The 13,493-nt window shown below is 41.6% G+C and overlaps 1 protein-coding gene across 3 annotated transcripts in view; it reads left to right on the top strand.

Moving 5' to 3' along the window:
- Nucleotides 1-9,868: 9,868 nt before the first annotated feature.
- Nucleotides 9,869-13,493, top strand: part of grik2 (glutamate receptor, ionotropic, kainate 2) — a 231,871-nt gene continuing 228,246 nt past the window's right edge. For all 3 annotated transcript variants that reach the window (XM_068570047.1, XM_068570048.1, XM_068570049.1), the window contains exon 1: nucleotides 9,869-10,092. In XM_068570047.1, coding sequence (XP_068426148.1) covers nucleotides 9,975-10,092 — 118 coding nt within the window. In that variant the 5' untranslated portion in view covers nucleotides 9,869-9,974. The remainder of the gene's footprint in view (nucleotides 10,093-13,493) is intronic.

Here is a 13,493-nt window from a genome sequence, read left to right as displayed (position 1 = left end):
AGACTTTAACGTTTTCACGTTACCTGAAGGCCACCACAGTCCTTTGACATGGAAAGCGTTCAGTTGGATGCGATCTGCATCTCTGCAGTGCTCCTTTAAAGCGAGGTCATTTAACATTTGTGTTACATTTGTTCTGTAAGTATTGTAAATCGTTCTTACATCCCTCCAGCAATCATTACATCACAGGCTTTGGAAAGAGGCCTGAAGTTAAGATTCAAGATTTAAGATGTTTTTACTGTCAAATGCACAGATAACAGACAGTTATTATAGTATAACCCCTTATGTAAAATATATCACTTTGAAACAATAAGGACATATCCAAAACAGGAGGCTATGGCAAATCATTTTAGAACAGATATAAACTTGATATTTTTTTAAAATTATAATCATAAGTGCTGCACCTGAATCAATATATTCCAAGTGGCTAGTTGTGGCTGAATATTTGACTTGAGGTTCCTTTTGATCCCTACAGATATGTTCCTGTTTTCTGAATAGGATTACTGATGTTGTCTCTTTAACATGCATCTGATTATGAGATTCATATTACTATGGCCTCCACGCAGTTACTCCTAAACATTTAAAACAGCTAAATAGGTCTCATGTTATTTTTCTCATCTGATGGCAAGAAATAGCAAGAAATGTATGCATTTTTAAAATTTGTGCAACTTTATTTTTTGCAATACATATAGAAAGGCAAAAATATTCCCCCAAAGATTACCTTTTTTTTCTTTTCTAAAACCAACAAGCAGTTTGCAGTTACCATCCAGAGGTGGAAGGTGAGGGTGTAGTCAGGATGGTGGTTGTCTAGTTGTAGAACATCATATCGCTTGCGTCCTCTCACATAACCTGTGAAGCCTGACGTAGGCGGTACCGAGTCCACCCCTGAGGCGTAGTTACACAACATTCAGGTGGAAGAATGTCTGGATGTTGTAATGACTTAAAAATGTGGATTCCTAAACAAAGTATGTTCTCCAAACTATGTTAACCTTCTGTTCTAAAGCTCCAGGATGATATTCTTACCCGTCTACAATATCATTGGAATGTATAAATTCAGAGCTTCCCAATGCATCTGAACGCACCTCGGATGCTGCCATCGTGGAAACGAAGGATTTAAACGGAACATTTTACCGGCACACTGATATCCATCTATATGTTCTTGTCAAAGTATTTCACCAAAGACCAAAACAACAGATTTAGATACTTCCATGTTTGCTGGAACGTTACTATGAACCATCACTTTCATGGCAAGACCAGCCCTCTGCAGCATTCAAGTGCTCGGACTGGGCTGGCGTCCATGCTCCTGGAGGTACTGACCCTCTTGTCACCCCATGTTTACATGCCTTGTTTTACCTTGTTTACTTTCTTATTTTAGACCCACCCACAATGTTTTTTCTAAACCTAACAAAGTAGTTGTGTTGCCTAAACCAAACTGCAACTATTACCATAGATTTTTCCCCTGACAATCATAATGATGACCACAACGATTTCATGTTTGTGAGGGAAAAATGTCACACGATTAAAATGCGTATCACGACAGGTGGAATTTTCTTAAAAGTTATTAACCAAGTGTGTTAGTTTCATAAGCCTTATCTTATTTTCCGTAAAAAAATGAAATGCCTTTGTAAAAGTGACATTCAAGCCTACTTCAGAGAACAAAGGAGCATGGTGATCCCAGCTCCATTTGGTGGTTGGCTTGCGTCACACTGAACTCCAGTCTGAGGCAGAATGGAGTCTATTGGACAGGGTCAAAAGAGAACGATTCTATTCTATAGGACTTCCAGCTAAGAGAGTTTTTAAAGCAATTATAAGAGCACTTTGACAGGGCCGTGGACCAATTCTGTGTGCGGCTGAATATATTAAAAATGACCCTTTTAAGTCTGACACTTGATGGTTTTACATGTCAGGGTGTCAGCTTGAGAGAGCTGCGCTGGCGACTGCAGCAGAGACGCGGCTGAATCGGAGATGTGCTGAAAATGCATGCACTAAGAGCACTTAACTGGCTAATTCTTCTCTGTAAATACACACATAACCAGCAGCTTGTCATTCCCACTACAGCAGACGTCCAACTCACTGAGACGCAGAGGACAGAAATAACTGACGAGAGACAGAGGAAATTGCACAGTTTTCAATGAGCCGACAATCATAGCAGCAACTAAGATCATTCCGTGTGTGTGTCACATGTGTGATGGAGGTTCAGTGTATTTACAACAGTATGTAAGTGCAGCGTGTCTTCATATGGGGTGGAACTTGATCTGATTGGCTTCTGTTTTAACCCATGCTGCCCTGTCCAGTGTGTACAGCAGCTCTTGCTCAGTGTGACCTGGCAGACTCACAATAATCTAAACCCCAGTGGACTGCTGGACATCCGTCTGTCCATGAGCCGCCGCGTTGTTGAAGTATAATATCATGTTACAAGTAAAAGTCACAAATGCAGTCTCATTAGAAACATTGAGTGAAGAGTAAAAGAATGCATAATGCAGATAAACTCATGCTGTTATACATGTATTATATATCACATTATTCTAAGCAGATTTTAGGGTTTGTACGTAAAATCTTTATAAAAAAAAATCTTTCAATAAAGCTATAAGATAAATATAGTTGAATCAAATCTGCAACTTTGGCCTTTGAATCTTTTTGTGAATGTTACACTCTTTGTCGTCTCTCACTCACACATTTAGAACTTCAGCAATGAGCTGCAGCACAGTTGGGATTATGGAATAGAAATAAAAATAGATACAGGTTTTGACGTCATTCACTCGCTATGCCCGTTTCTGTACATGTGGATGTACACATGTACACACACACACACACACACACACACACACACACACACACACACACACACACACACACACACACACACACACACACACACACTTGAAAAGGTTCCTGACCTTATTAATTCATTATATCCCCCCCAGTCTTATCAGAGCTGTGAGTCCTCGGTGATGAACTGAATAAGCTACTTTTCAGACGGCTCCTAAACTTCCTCTTCATCCTCTGCTCAGTGTGACTGATCCTGAGGAGCTTCTGCTCGTTTGGGATGTGGGATTGTTACATCATGACCCTCTGAACTCTCTCCATGTCTGATGGAGTTGCACATGCAGGTAACAGAATGTGAGTGAGCCGCAGTGGGACCGGAGAGGGAAGAGAAGCGCGTCTAGCGTCAACGAGAGACAGACGGGATCAAGTGAAAGGTAAAGAAAATTGTTTCATTTCACAGAAGGGTTCTTTCCATAATGCTGTCAGCCACTTATAATAACAGTCTGGGCTAAAACAAGCACTTTAAGTGAACGTAATGTTACATTGACGCAGCACAATTGTCCTTGCAGCCCGTTTAGCAGATGTCGTCTGCAGCGATCTACCTCAATGCTGGACCACTTTCAAAAATCGTTATCTCCATCAGTCACTTAGACACAAAAACATTGGATAATGGTCCAGGTTGAAGAATACGGAAGTTGCCCTTTAAAGAAGTGACTCCTTGTCTAAATTTATGACTTTAATCTTTCATATGCTGACTTTTATTACAAAATTATAACCTTTCCTCCAACGTCTTCCAATCGTATTATTTCTTTACTATTAATCTCAAACTCTTTTCACCATGTCGCCCCAAATCACCATTTAAAAATAAAACAGGAGGATCTGTGACGAGAAGTCTCTTTTTCTTGAAAAGTTCTCGACTCTCTGTGTTGAACTTTGTGTTTCTAATCAATCAACATAATCAAGATTCCAGATGTTTTTACTGTCATACGCACAGATAACAGACAGTTCTTCTACAAAATGAAAACACAGAATTACAATAAACTTAAGGTAAAACAAATAAAAAAATAAGGCACAAAATTTAAAAGACATAACAGTATTGCATAAAAATATGATAATAGAATAGCTATGGTTAATATGATAATAGTATTACTCATTGTATCTTTATCCACTATGCATTGCTACAACATTGCAATTTGTCAGAAAGTTCACGTGTTGATGGTATTTCGGGAGGAGACTCTTGAGGTTCGATGGTTGAAATCGTTGAACTCTTATTTTGAAATCAACTCTATGTAATACATTTTGTTTTGGTTATCATTTCTCTTAAAGCCCAGCACCAATTCAAATGGATGCCACTCCAATCCTGAAATCTATATCCCATCTTTTCTTATGGGTTCAGGGTTTCAGCCTCTTCCATGGCCCACGGGTAAGAGTAGTAGAGGCTGTCGAGTCACAGAGCTGTCATTGACTATTTATTTGTCGCCCCCACAATTCAACTTTTCATGCTGCTCACTGTGGGGTTGGTGTGGTGTGTGTGTGTGTGTGTGTGTGCGTGTGCGTGTGTGTGTGTGTGTGGGGGGAGGGGCTCCATCAAAGCTCCCTTTCATTTCAGCTCCAGACAGTGGCCTCAGATCAGGCCTCCGTTACTGCAGTGATGTGCGCCTTCACCACTAAATTGTCTATCTTGTTGCAGTTCCTTGGGTCTGATGGCCTCACTTTGTTCCCCTCCCTTCTGATCCGGCCTCTGGATTCGGCCCGATTTATGCTGAGAGGAAATGTGTTCATGTGTAGCGGCGAACAGCACAAAACAAAAGAAAAAATAGCGTCTCTCTATCTTAACAAGCTAATTGTGTTCCGGCATTGAATCTGAAGTGCGGGGACTCTGCCGAGCGTGAGAGATCATTTCAGTTGTGTCTATGCAAATCCAGATGTGTCGAGATTTTTGGGAATTGAAAGACATTATCTCACCTGATGTCAAGATATTGTCACCTGCTTCTCCAAACATGAATCTAGAGAGAGAGAGAGAGAGAGAGAGAGAGAGAGAGAGAGAGAGAGAGAGAGAGAGAGAGAGAGAGAGAGAGAGAGAAAAAGAGAGAGAGGGAGAGAGAGAGAGAGAGAGAGAGAGAATTCTCACCACGCAGACAGAGTTTTTTATGATTAAGGAAAACATTTATGACACTTTATGACAGACATAGTTCTGCGATATGCCACTAATTCATGCATTGATATTAACCTTTCATGCACTCCAATCAGTCATGTGCTTCTGACATGATGGATGTTGTTGCCTTACCAAGCACATATAAAATCGTTATAAAATGACAATACATTTTCTTTGCACATCCATTGTCTTTTAATCAATTATTCCTTTGTTTTTATGTAACATTTAGGTTACAGTATATAGAGAAACTTTTTTCCAAAATGGCAGCATGAGAAGATGCAACAAAAGAAGCCAAGATGAAGAAGCAGATGAACATGTTCCGTACATGTATGAGGACGACATGACGTGTCTCCTGGTTTGAGGTCAAGCTGCACGTTGAAGCACGTTGTGTTTCAGCACACTCAGCTGTGAACCGCTTCAGTACACAAACAAATGCAACTATGTATTAATATTTGAATATGCTCAACCCCTGTGCCCGCCCTCACAAACGGGACACACTCACGACAAACAAGTTATATTTTAACAATGCTGCAACATTCTCGGAACTTCGAAAAACTCCTGAATGTGTGATGGAAATGTTTGAGGTCGCCAACGTAAAGCTCAGCAACGGGACACAGTCTGTACATTTCACATCTTTCAGCATCTCCTTTGTTTGTAGAACTCTTATGAATCCTTTGTTCTTGTTAGCTTTTCTTTTTTTGCTTGGCTTCTAATCTTTTGACAATAAATACATAATGTAATAAGCAAGTGCCATCTCATTCACTCCATAAACCTGGATTGGATTTATTTGATCTCAAATGCAAAACGACCTGCGTACAGTCGTTCAGCCTTTGGAGGGAAGATGACTGACTGAGCATATTGTTGATTAAGATCATTAAAAATCCATTTTTCATCGGCAACATTGATTCTCCACTCAGGTTTATTCTCTACTTGTGAATTCACAGAATTGAGGCCGATGAGTATCATTTAAAAAAAGCTCTCTTGTATTTGTTTTTGACAAAAGAAATGTGTGGATGTATCATTCTGAGTGGTGTTTTATTATTGAATATTAAGGATCGGACGTTTTTTGGAAACATTATATCCTGTTCACAGAGGAAAGATGTTTAATTTATAGGTCTAGAAAAGTGAAGTACCAGAACTGCATGTTTTCATCTCATGTTATCTCACCAAGCCTCTCACACTGCGTACAGTTTGAGAACTTCTCCTTGCTTCTACTCCTTTGTCGAAATATGTATGGTAAACTATTTTTAAGCAACTTTCAAAGACACTCCATCAAATTCAAATGAATGCGCCCTGTGTGCAGTAGCAAAACAGTTCACCAAGCTCCAGATGAATCCCCTGAAGCTCAAACACTGAGATCTGTATTTTAATATCATTTAGCATCAAACCTCAAGTGAGAGCCCTTTAAACTGTGTATTTGACTTGCTAGGAATGCAAACTAAACTCCCGCTTACATTCAATGTGTTCAAATAAATCCACATCACTATCTGATAAAGGTCGTTTCAACATTCGTCTCGGAGGGAATATTGATCTTATATGCAACAACATGGCGCATTTATTCCAATTCCTCACAGATCAGTCTATAGAATGAACAGTGCCACACTTTCACACCCACATCCCCAAATTCTGCTCAGAGTGCGAATGTCCGCGGGGGATCCGTGGCTGAACTATCGAGCGGATAAAGGATTAAAATGCGTCTCAGCCCGACCTGACAGCCAGTCTCGTCCGCCGGGGAAACTGCAGATTCGATGTGGGTGAGTCCCCTGGTCCGGAGTGAGCCCCCCTGTTGCTTTAAGCAGTGCGTCCTGCCGTCCGACAGGAGGCGTGTCTCCCCTACGGCCGGAGCGCAGCGCTACCAGATGCAAGTGCGGGGGAAGCGACTCGGCTCCTCCATAGAAACAAACCAACTTCTTTGTGCTGCTCTGGTGACTCTTCCCTGCTCCAGCTCTACCTAGGGTAAGCCCGTTCTTTCAAACTTTACATATATTTACATGTCTCTGACGCTCAATCTTTTTTACATATTTTTAAGCGCAGGTTGTATCTTTGGAAACAGGATGAGGGCAAAGTACGAGATTTTAAATGTGTTATCCAACCGGCAAAAACGCGCAGAAAACCTCCGTTTACGCACCGCGCCGGTCAGGTTGGAAGTTCATCCGTGAGTTTAGAGGAGCAACGCCGCTTTGAAGCTGCGCACCGAGAAGCAAAACAGCCATACGGCTAAATGTGTCATAAATATGCTGCGACTTATGGTTTAATAAGCCTCGGAGATATGTGACCTCTCGCGTCTTTGCTCGACCTCTATTTGGAGACGCTTGTCACCTTTTTCTCGCCGGGCTGATGCCTTCACTGTTGTGGGGTCGAAAGGCATTATGAGGGTCGTTTCATGCCTCCTGTGATCCGCTTCATGAATGATCCATAGATAACGCCAGGAGTTCGCGGGGCTGGATGGGAACTCGCGGAGACGAGCCGTGCATTTAAATCCCGTAGTTGATGAGGACATTAGCTTTAAATCAACTTTATCATCTCGCAGAGACTCGGCGGAGGGGCTCCGCTCAGCCCGTTTTAAAGCCCTTCGCACGTGCTCAAATGGGCATGTGTTGAGCTGTAGCTCCATCTGTCAAAAAGAGCACAATATTTGGATTAAAATACAGGAGGAGGGTCGGCGCTTTTTTCACGCCAAGCCCCGCACCTTTTGGCCGGTATGCACGGTGACCAGAGCTGCGGCTCTGTGCTCCCCTAATATTAGTTTAGAGCGGATTGTTCTTATTGTGACCTCTGTGCGTTAGAACACTGCGCACATTTACTCAATGCACGCGGAGAGGCAAACACTTCTCAGACCGGTTTCCCCCCCGCTTATTAGTCATATTTTGGCTCAGGAAACCTAAAGACAACCGCCACAATTTGCTGCTAATATATATATATATATATATATATATATATATATATATATATATATATATATATATATATATATATATATATATATATATATATATATATATATATATATATATACACAAATGAATAATCAACATTCTAAAAACAGAGAAATCAACTTCTAGTCCGCTTCCTGCTGTGCATGGTTGGACTCTGTCACACTGCAAATTGTTGTCCTCGTCACTTAAATAGAATTGTGACGTTGGTTTATGTTTTAAATCACATTCAGCCAGCTCATACAATTTAAGTATTAGTTCATTTTAGCTTTCCAAAAGAAATGTTGGCCAGCAAGTGTGATTAGGGTGTTGGCCACATTAAATGACTGCTGGTGTGGCAGCAGGCGTTATTGTGGAGCAATATTTAACCTTTAGGCATCCACTGTATCGTCACATGGATGCGGTCCAAACAGAATGACCCGCTGCTAATTAGGGAGGCAGAGGAGCCAGGGAGCTGGCAAAATAAAAAGGAGCATATTGGGCCGCGGAGCCGCTGCTGGAACCTTCTCAATGCAAAGACTCGTTTTACATGGAGTCTCTGTCCGTGGTGCTGAAAAGAAGCCTGCACGCAAAGGCCGAGCGGAACAGATTCGCTGTCCGCGGTGCTGAAGCCTCATTTAAAAGATCATTGTATCAGCTGTGGCCTAAATGCAAAGCAGGTAGCTTCTTTGCAGGCTTAACTGGAACAAGAACTGACGACATCACATATTGTCATAGCTTAATATTTGACTGAAAATGCTGTTAATTTAAATATCCGTGCTGACAGCTGGCGTTAGGGAGCAACCTGCCACTCGTTTGCTCCACGTTTAAATCAGCTTGACCTCTATGTATGCAGGATTACTCATCCTGTCTTGCTCGTGAAGGAATATGAATATAATATTTAGAAATGATGCATCAGATTCATCAACCAGAATTTGTCGACCTTGGAATTAATAAAGCATTAATTATGCTTCTCAGTAAAACTAACCCGTATATATTGGGTTTGAAATTTTTTAGATGTATTTGTAAATAACAGGTTAAAGGCCACAGTCCAGTTTATTGGACAATATTGAATGTGACACTTAACTGTCCTCTCCTTTCAGTCCACGAGAGCACGGCCGGTAATTCAATAGTCACACAAAGGAGCCGATAAGGCACTTATTGCGAGTCAGGCGACACATTAAATTCAAATGTGATGCTCTTATCTAACAGACGGTACCGTCTCGGTCGTTGGAAAAGTAGAAAATTAAAAAAAAAGTAATAACTCAAAATACAGCGCAGCACTGAAATACAACGCGGGGCGATCAGAGGCTATTCGTCACGCTGGGTGTACAGTGACAGCTTCGCTTCACGGAGCCCGCACAGGAGTCCAAGCCCGAGTGACTCCGATCAAACACAGGCGGTCTGATCACATTCACACCGGCTCTCATACGGCCGCGCGCGGCGGCGCTCCGGTGCCAGCACCGGCCATTGAACCAAACCGAGGGGAGAAACCCGGGAACGCGCGCGGCTCTTGCCGGCCAGGGACGCGACATTATAGGGGGGAGAACGTGGGAGGGACGTGACAATTTCGGGAACGGCGATACAGATCAAAGGGGCGAAGTGTGGCCAGCGGTAGCCGAGAGGAACATGCCCGATCCCCCCGTGCGCTCCCCCACTACAGTGTTGGCTCGACGTCAGATGCTGTGCGGCAGTGCAGCAGGAGGAGCTCGGGCTGGCGAGGCTGCTAAGACCGCCGCTTCACTCACTCGCACTCTCACTTGGTCACGCTGGATCCTCCTCCCCCTCCCCGCTCCCTCCCCCATCCCCACACACGCGCACCTTCTCGCCCCCCTCCTGCTCCAATCTCTGCCTGTGTCTTTCAGTAGATGGATCTCCTCAAGCTCTGCCCTGCCTAACATGGATGCCCAGCCACCTCCACCACCACCACCTCCACCATCATCTTCCTCAGCTGAGTCGGAGGGCTGTTTCTTCTTGGCGCAGTGAGGTGGACACGCAGTGCTTGTTTTTGCTAAATGGATGTGGGGAAACCGTTGCCCAGCCCGCCGGTGGTGCTCAGCCGCCCTGCTTCCCGTTAAAGAGAAAACTATTCTGTGGAATATACCGATTCAGGGAATAAAAATCCTGTGCACCACACAAGCACCATGAAGATTACCTCCCTGCTGATACTTAACGCCAGAGTCAGGTGCACCGTCAGGCTTCTGGTGCTGCTATTACACTGTGTGGGATATTCTCATGGGATGCCACACGTCTTGAGATTTGGTGAGCTACTTTTTCTTTTTCCTCTCATGCAGCTATACAAGTTTGATTGGTGTGTTTTCATCCCCTCCATGCCTGTTTCTGTCCCCCCTGCCTCCACCGACCTGTTGGAGACTCACTTACCAGCCCTTTCCTCACTTGTGGGAAAGTTCCTCTTGTGAGTTGTATTTGCAGTGTGATGTTTAGCAGCAGTGGCACGAGAGTCCTTGTGTATCCAAAGAGCTGGCACAGACCTGCACGGCTAACGCTGCCAACAAGAGACATGTACATGGAGCATCTGTAACTTGTTGCTGTTCGGAAAGTTTCACGTTGAAAAGGTTCAACGTTTGCAGATATCAACACCCCTCACACTACACCTCTGTGTGTGTGTGTGTGTGTGTGTGTGTGTGTGTATGTGTGTGTGTGTGTGTGTGTGTGTGTGTGTGTGTGTGTACGCGCGTAGTGTCAGCTGTTTGAGTCATGAGTTATATGTGTATATCATTTAGTAATTCACATTGTACGTTATACATGTTATTTATTACAATAGCTTAGTTTTTATAGTAAAAAAAGTTAACCTGGATATTTCTTTTAATTTGATGCCTAAGCCTTATCCATGTTTCAGAAATGTGATGAATATGCTGCACGGGAATGTTTTGAATTATCTAGTGAGCCGTACATTCTTATTAAGCAGCTTTAAAGTAAAAAAAAAAAATCCTGAATATTTCACCACTATATGAATGTTTGTTTGCGGTCATATGCCCCAGGTTTGTATCTTTTTTTGGCGACATCATTTTATCAGATGGAAATATTCAGGCTGTCTTTAATAACATAAGGTCCGTAGTTTTGAATAAGGCAAAGTTTGTAATGCTCAGGCTCGTAAGTTCAGGTAGTGAGACAATAAGACGCTGACTTTCATATCACACATTGTGGCTACGATCCCAGAATTAAAAAGCAAAAAGATGGACGATTGTTGCAAAAAACGTTTAAATGCTGTTGAACTCAGCAGTCATGTATTCGCGCTCCACAATTAACGCAGACATGCTTCTATGAACAACACACAGATACATTTATAATGCAGAACAAACTTTTTACCTGATTATTCAAGGCTTTTTATTTTTGTATGGATTGAAAGAAACCATACTGGCTCTGCAGCATATAGAGGGAACGTCCCCTGTAATTAAGTCAGCAGTGTACATTTCTTTAATTCATGAATGCAAATTGATGAGGTGCGGATTGATTTTTCCTCTGATGGAGCTGTAGGATCTGAATCAAAGAGTAGATGGATAAATAGGTGAAACCCTGTGAACCTCTGGCCTGCAGGGTGTCAGCAAAGTCGTAGTCCCTTTACATCACAGTGACTGGTTCTCGTCGTCCGGTCCACGTAGGGGAATGTAGAGCGCTGAGGGAAACACCCTGGACCCCAATTCTTCCCATTTTTTCCTCACGGTGGGTTAAATAGATCAGTGTTCGACAGCCGAAGAGTCAGGAGGCTAAAGCAGAGCGCTTACAACCTGAATCTGTCGGACAACATGTCTTGTGATTGCATTTATTCCTCCTCTCGTCCTTTGACAAAGGCACTTTTAGCACTTGTCCATTGATAAATCTGTTCGGCATCTGTGGGCCTTTACTGTCTGTGTGTTTTCAAGGTTTCATCATGGAATGTGGCAGATTTCAGTTTCAGCTGTGAAAACATTTATTCGGAGCAAATCAGTGGCTCGGAAGTTAACCGTATTGATCGGGATAAACCTCAGCTGCAAAGAGAGAACACTGATCCCAGTGTAACTAAATATGAATATTTAAAGGGGCAATCCAACAGTTAAGTACTGCACATCCATGAAGGTGTGGAACTTTTGAGAGACAGATTGAACAACACTTGCTAAAACTCTCAGCAGCAGAGGCTGAGATATCCTGACTTTTGGTCGCTTTTATGGCTCAAGCTCCAAAAACACTGCGTCCTACGTTTCCCATGATGCAACTCAACAGCATCTTTTACTAGACCCTTCAGCTGTTGTAAAGGCTAATCAAACTTCTCACGTCCAGTTTTTAAGTAAGGTTTCTGTTAAAAAGTTGAATTCTTAAGGACTGGTTTCAGTGACTGTGGCTCATTGGTGAACAGGGTCGTCCTTCAATCAGAGGATCGATGGTTTGATCCCGGGCTCCGCTACTCGCCCATGTTGATGTCCCCTTGAGCAAGATCACTTAACCCTAAATGACTCCTGTAGCTGCGCCTACAATGTATGAATGGTTGATAATCCTGATGTGGCACCTTGCATGGTGGCTCCTCTCGTGAATGGGTGAATGATGTCATGTAGTGGTCGGAAGACTAGAAAAGGGCTATACAAGTATGGGTCCATTTACCATCATTTGACCATCTGTGACATCATCATGCCTAGGTGACGTCTTTGGGGTTCTTTTCTGAGTGAAGACACGGGCTGAATAGTGCTGCTTATGAGACGAGTGAGCAGTAGAGTTGTACTGTCCTTTAATTAAATTAAATGATATAGATATAGATATATATCTATATATCTATATCTATATATCTATATCTATATATCTATATCTATCTATCTATCTATCTATCTATCTATCTATCTATCTATATCTATATCTATATCTATATATATATCTATATATATATATATATATAAATATATATATATATATATATATATATATAGATATATATATATATATATATATATATATATATATATATATATATATATATATATATATATATATATTAGCTTACCATGTTGACCTTCAACACTCAAGAATACCATGGGTCCAGCAGTCATTTAATGACTATATATATATATATATATATATTTGAATATATATATATATATATATATATATATATATATATATATATATATATATATATATATATATATATATATATATACAGACACTTAGTATGGCTACTCTGCACTGTTAAAATGAATATTTCTGTTTTAGCCCTCATTGATATCTTTAAATTCAAATTTCAGAAATTCAGAAAAAGTTGTTATTAATTGCTATTGATCATGTGATCGAGGGCCTTCACAATATTGGCCATGTCCTTTACCTTAGGTTGTCCACTGTCAAAACTGAGCTACTTTAACTCCACCAATTGAATTTTCTTTTCACAAGAGGGGATTTCCTCTGCTGGAGCAGCTTGGACTCTGATAAATGACATAAAAAGAGTTTGCGATTAATGCAATAATCCCAACATTACATTTCCGGATGTGTTTTGACCACCCAATTGCAATAGCTATTCTTCAAAATAGGACTTTGCAAATAGTTTAGAATCATTCATCCCTTTGAAGCATTATGGCGCATGAGTGATGGATAGCTAAATTGGATATTCATTTTGAAATTCAAGCACAGGAAAGAAATAACTCAGAGTAAGAATGCCACAGCTGTTGTTTTTAATCAATCTA

Source organism: Clinocottus analis, unplaced genomic scaffold (genome assembly GCF_023055335.1).
Source record: "Clinocottus analis isolate CAN_PGR_092001 unplaced genomic scaffold, fCliAna1.0.p SCAF_9, whole genome shotgun sequence".
Classification (NCBI taxonomy): Eukaryota; Metazoa; Chordata; class Actinopteri; order Perciformes; family Cottidae; genus Clinocottus; species Clinocottus analis.
Note: the sequence above shows the minus strand (reverse complement) of the source record. Positions and strands in the feature narration are given on the sequence as shown.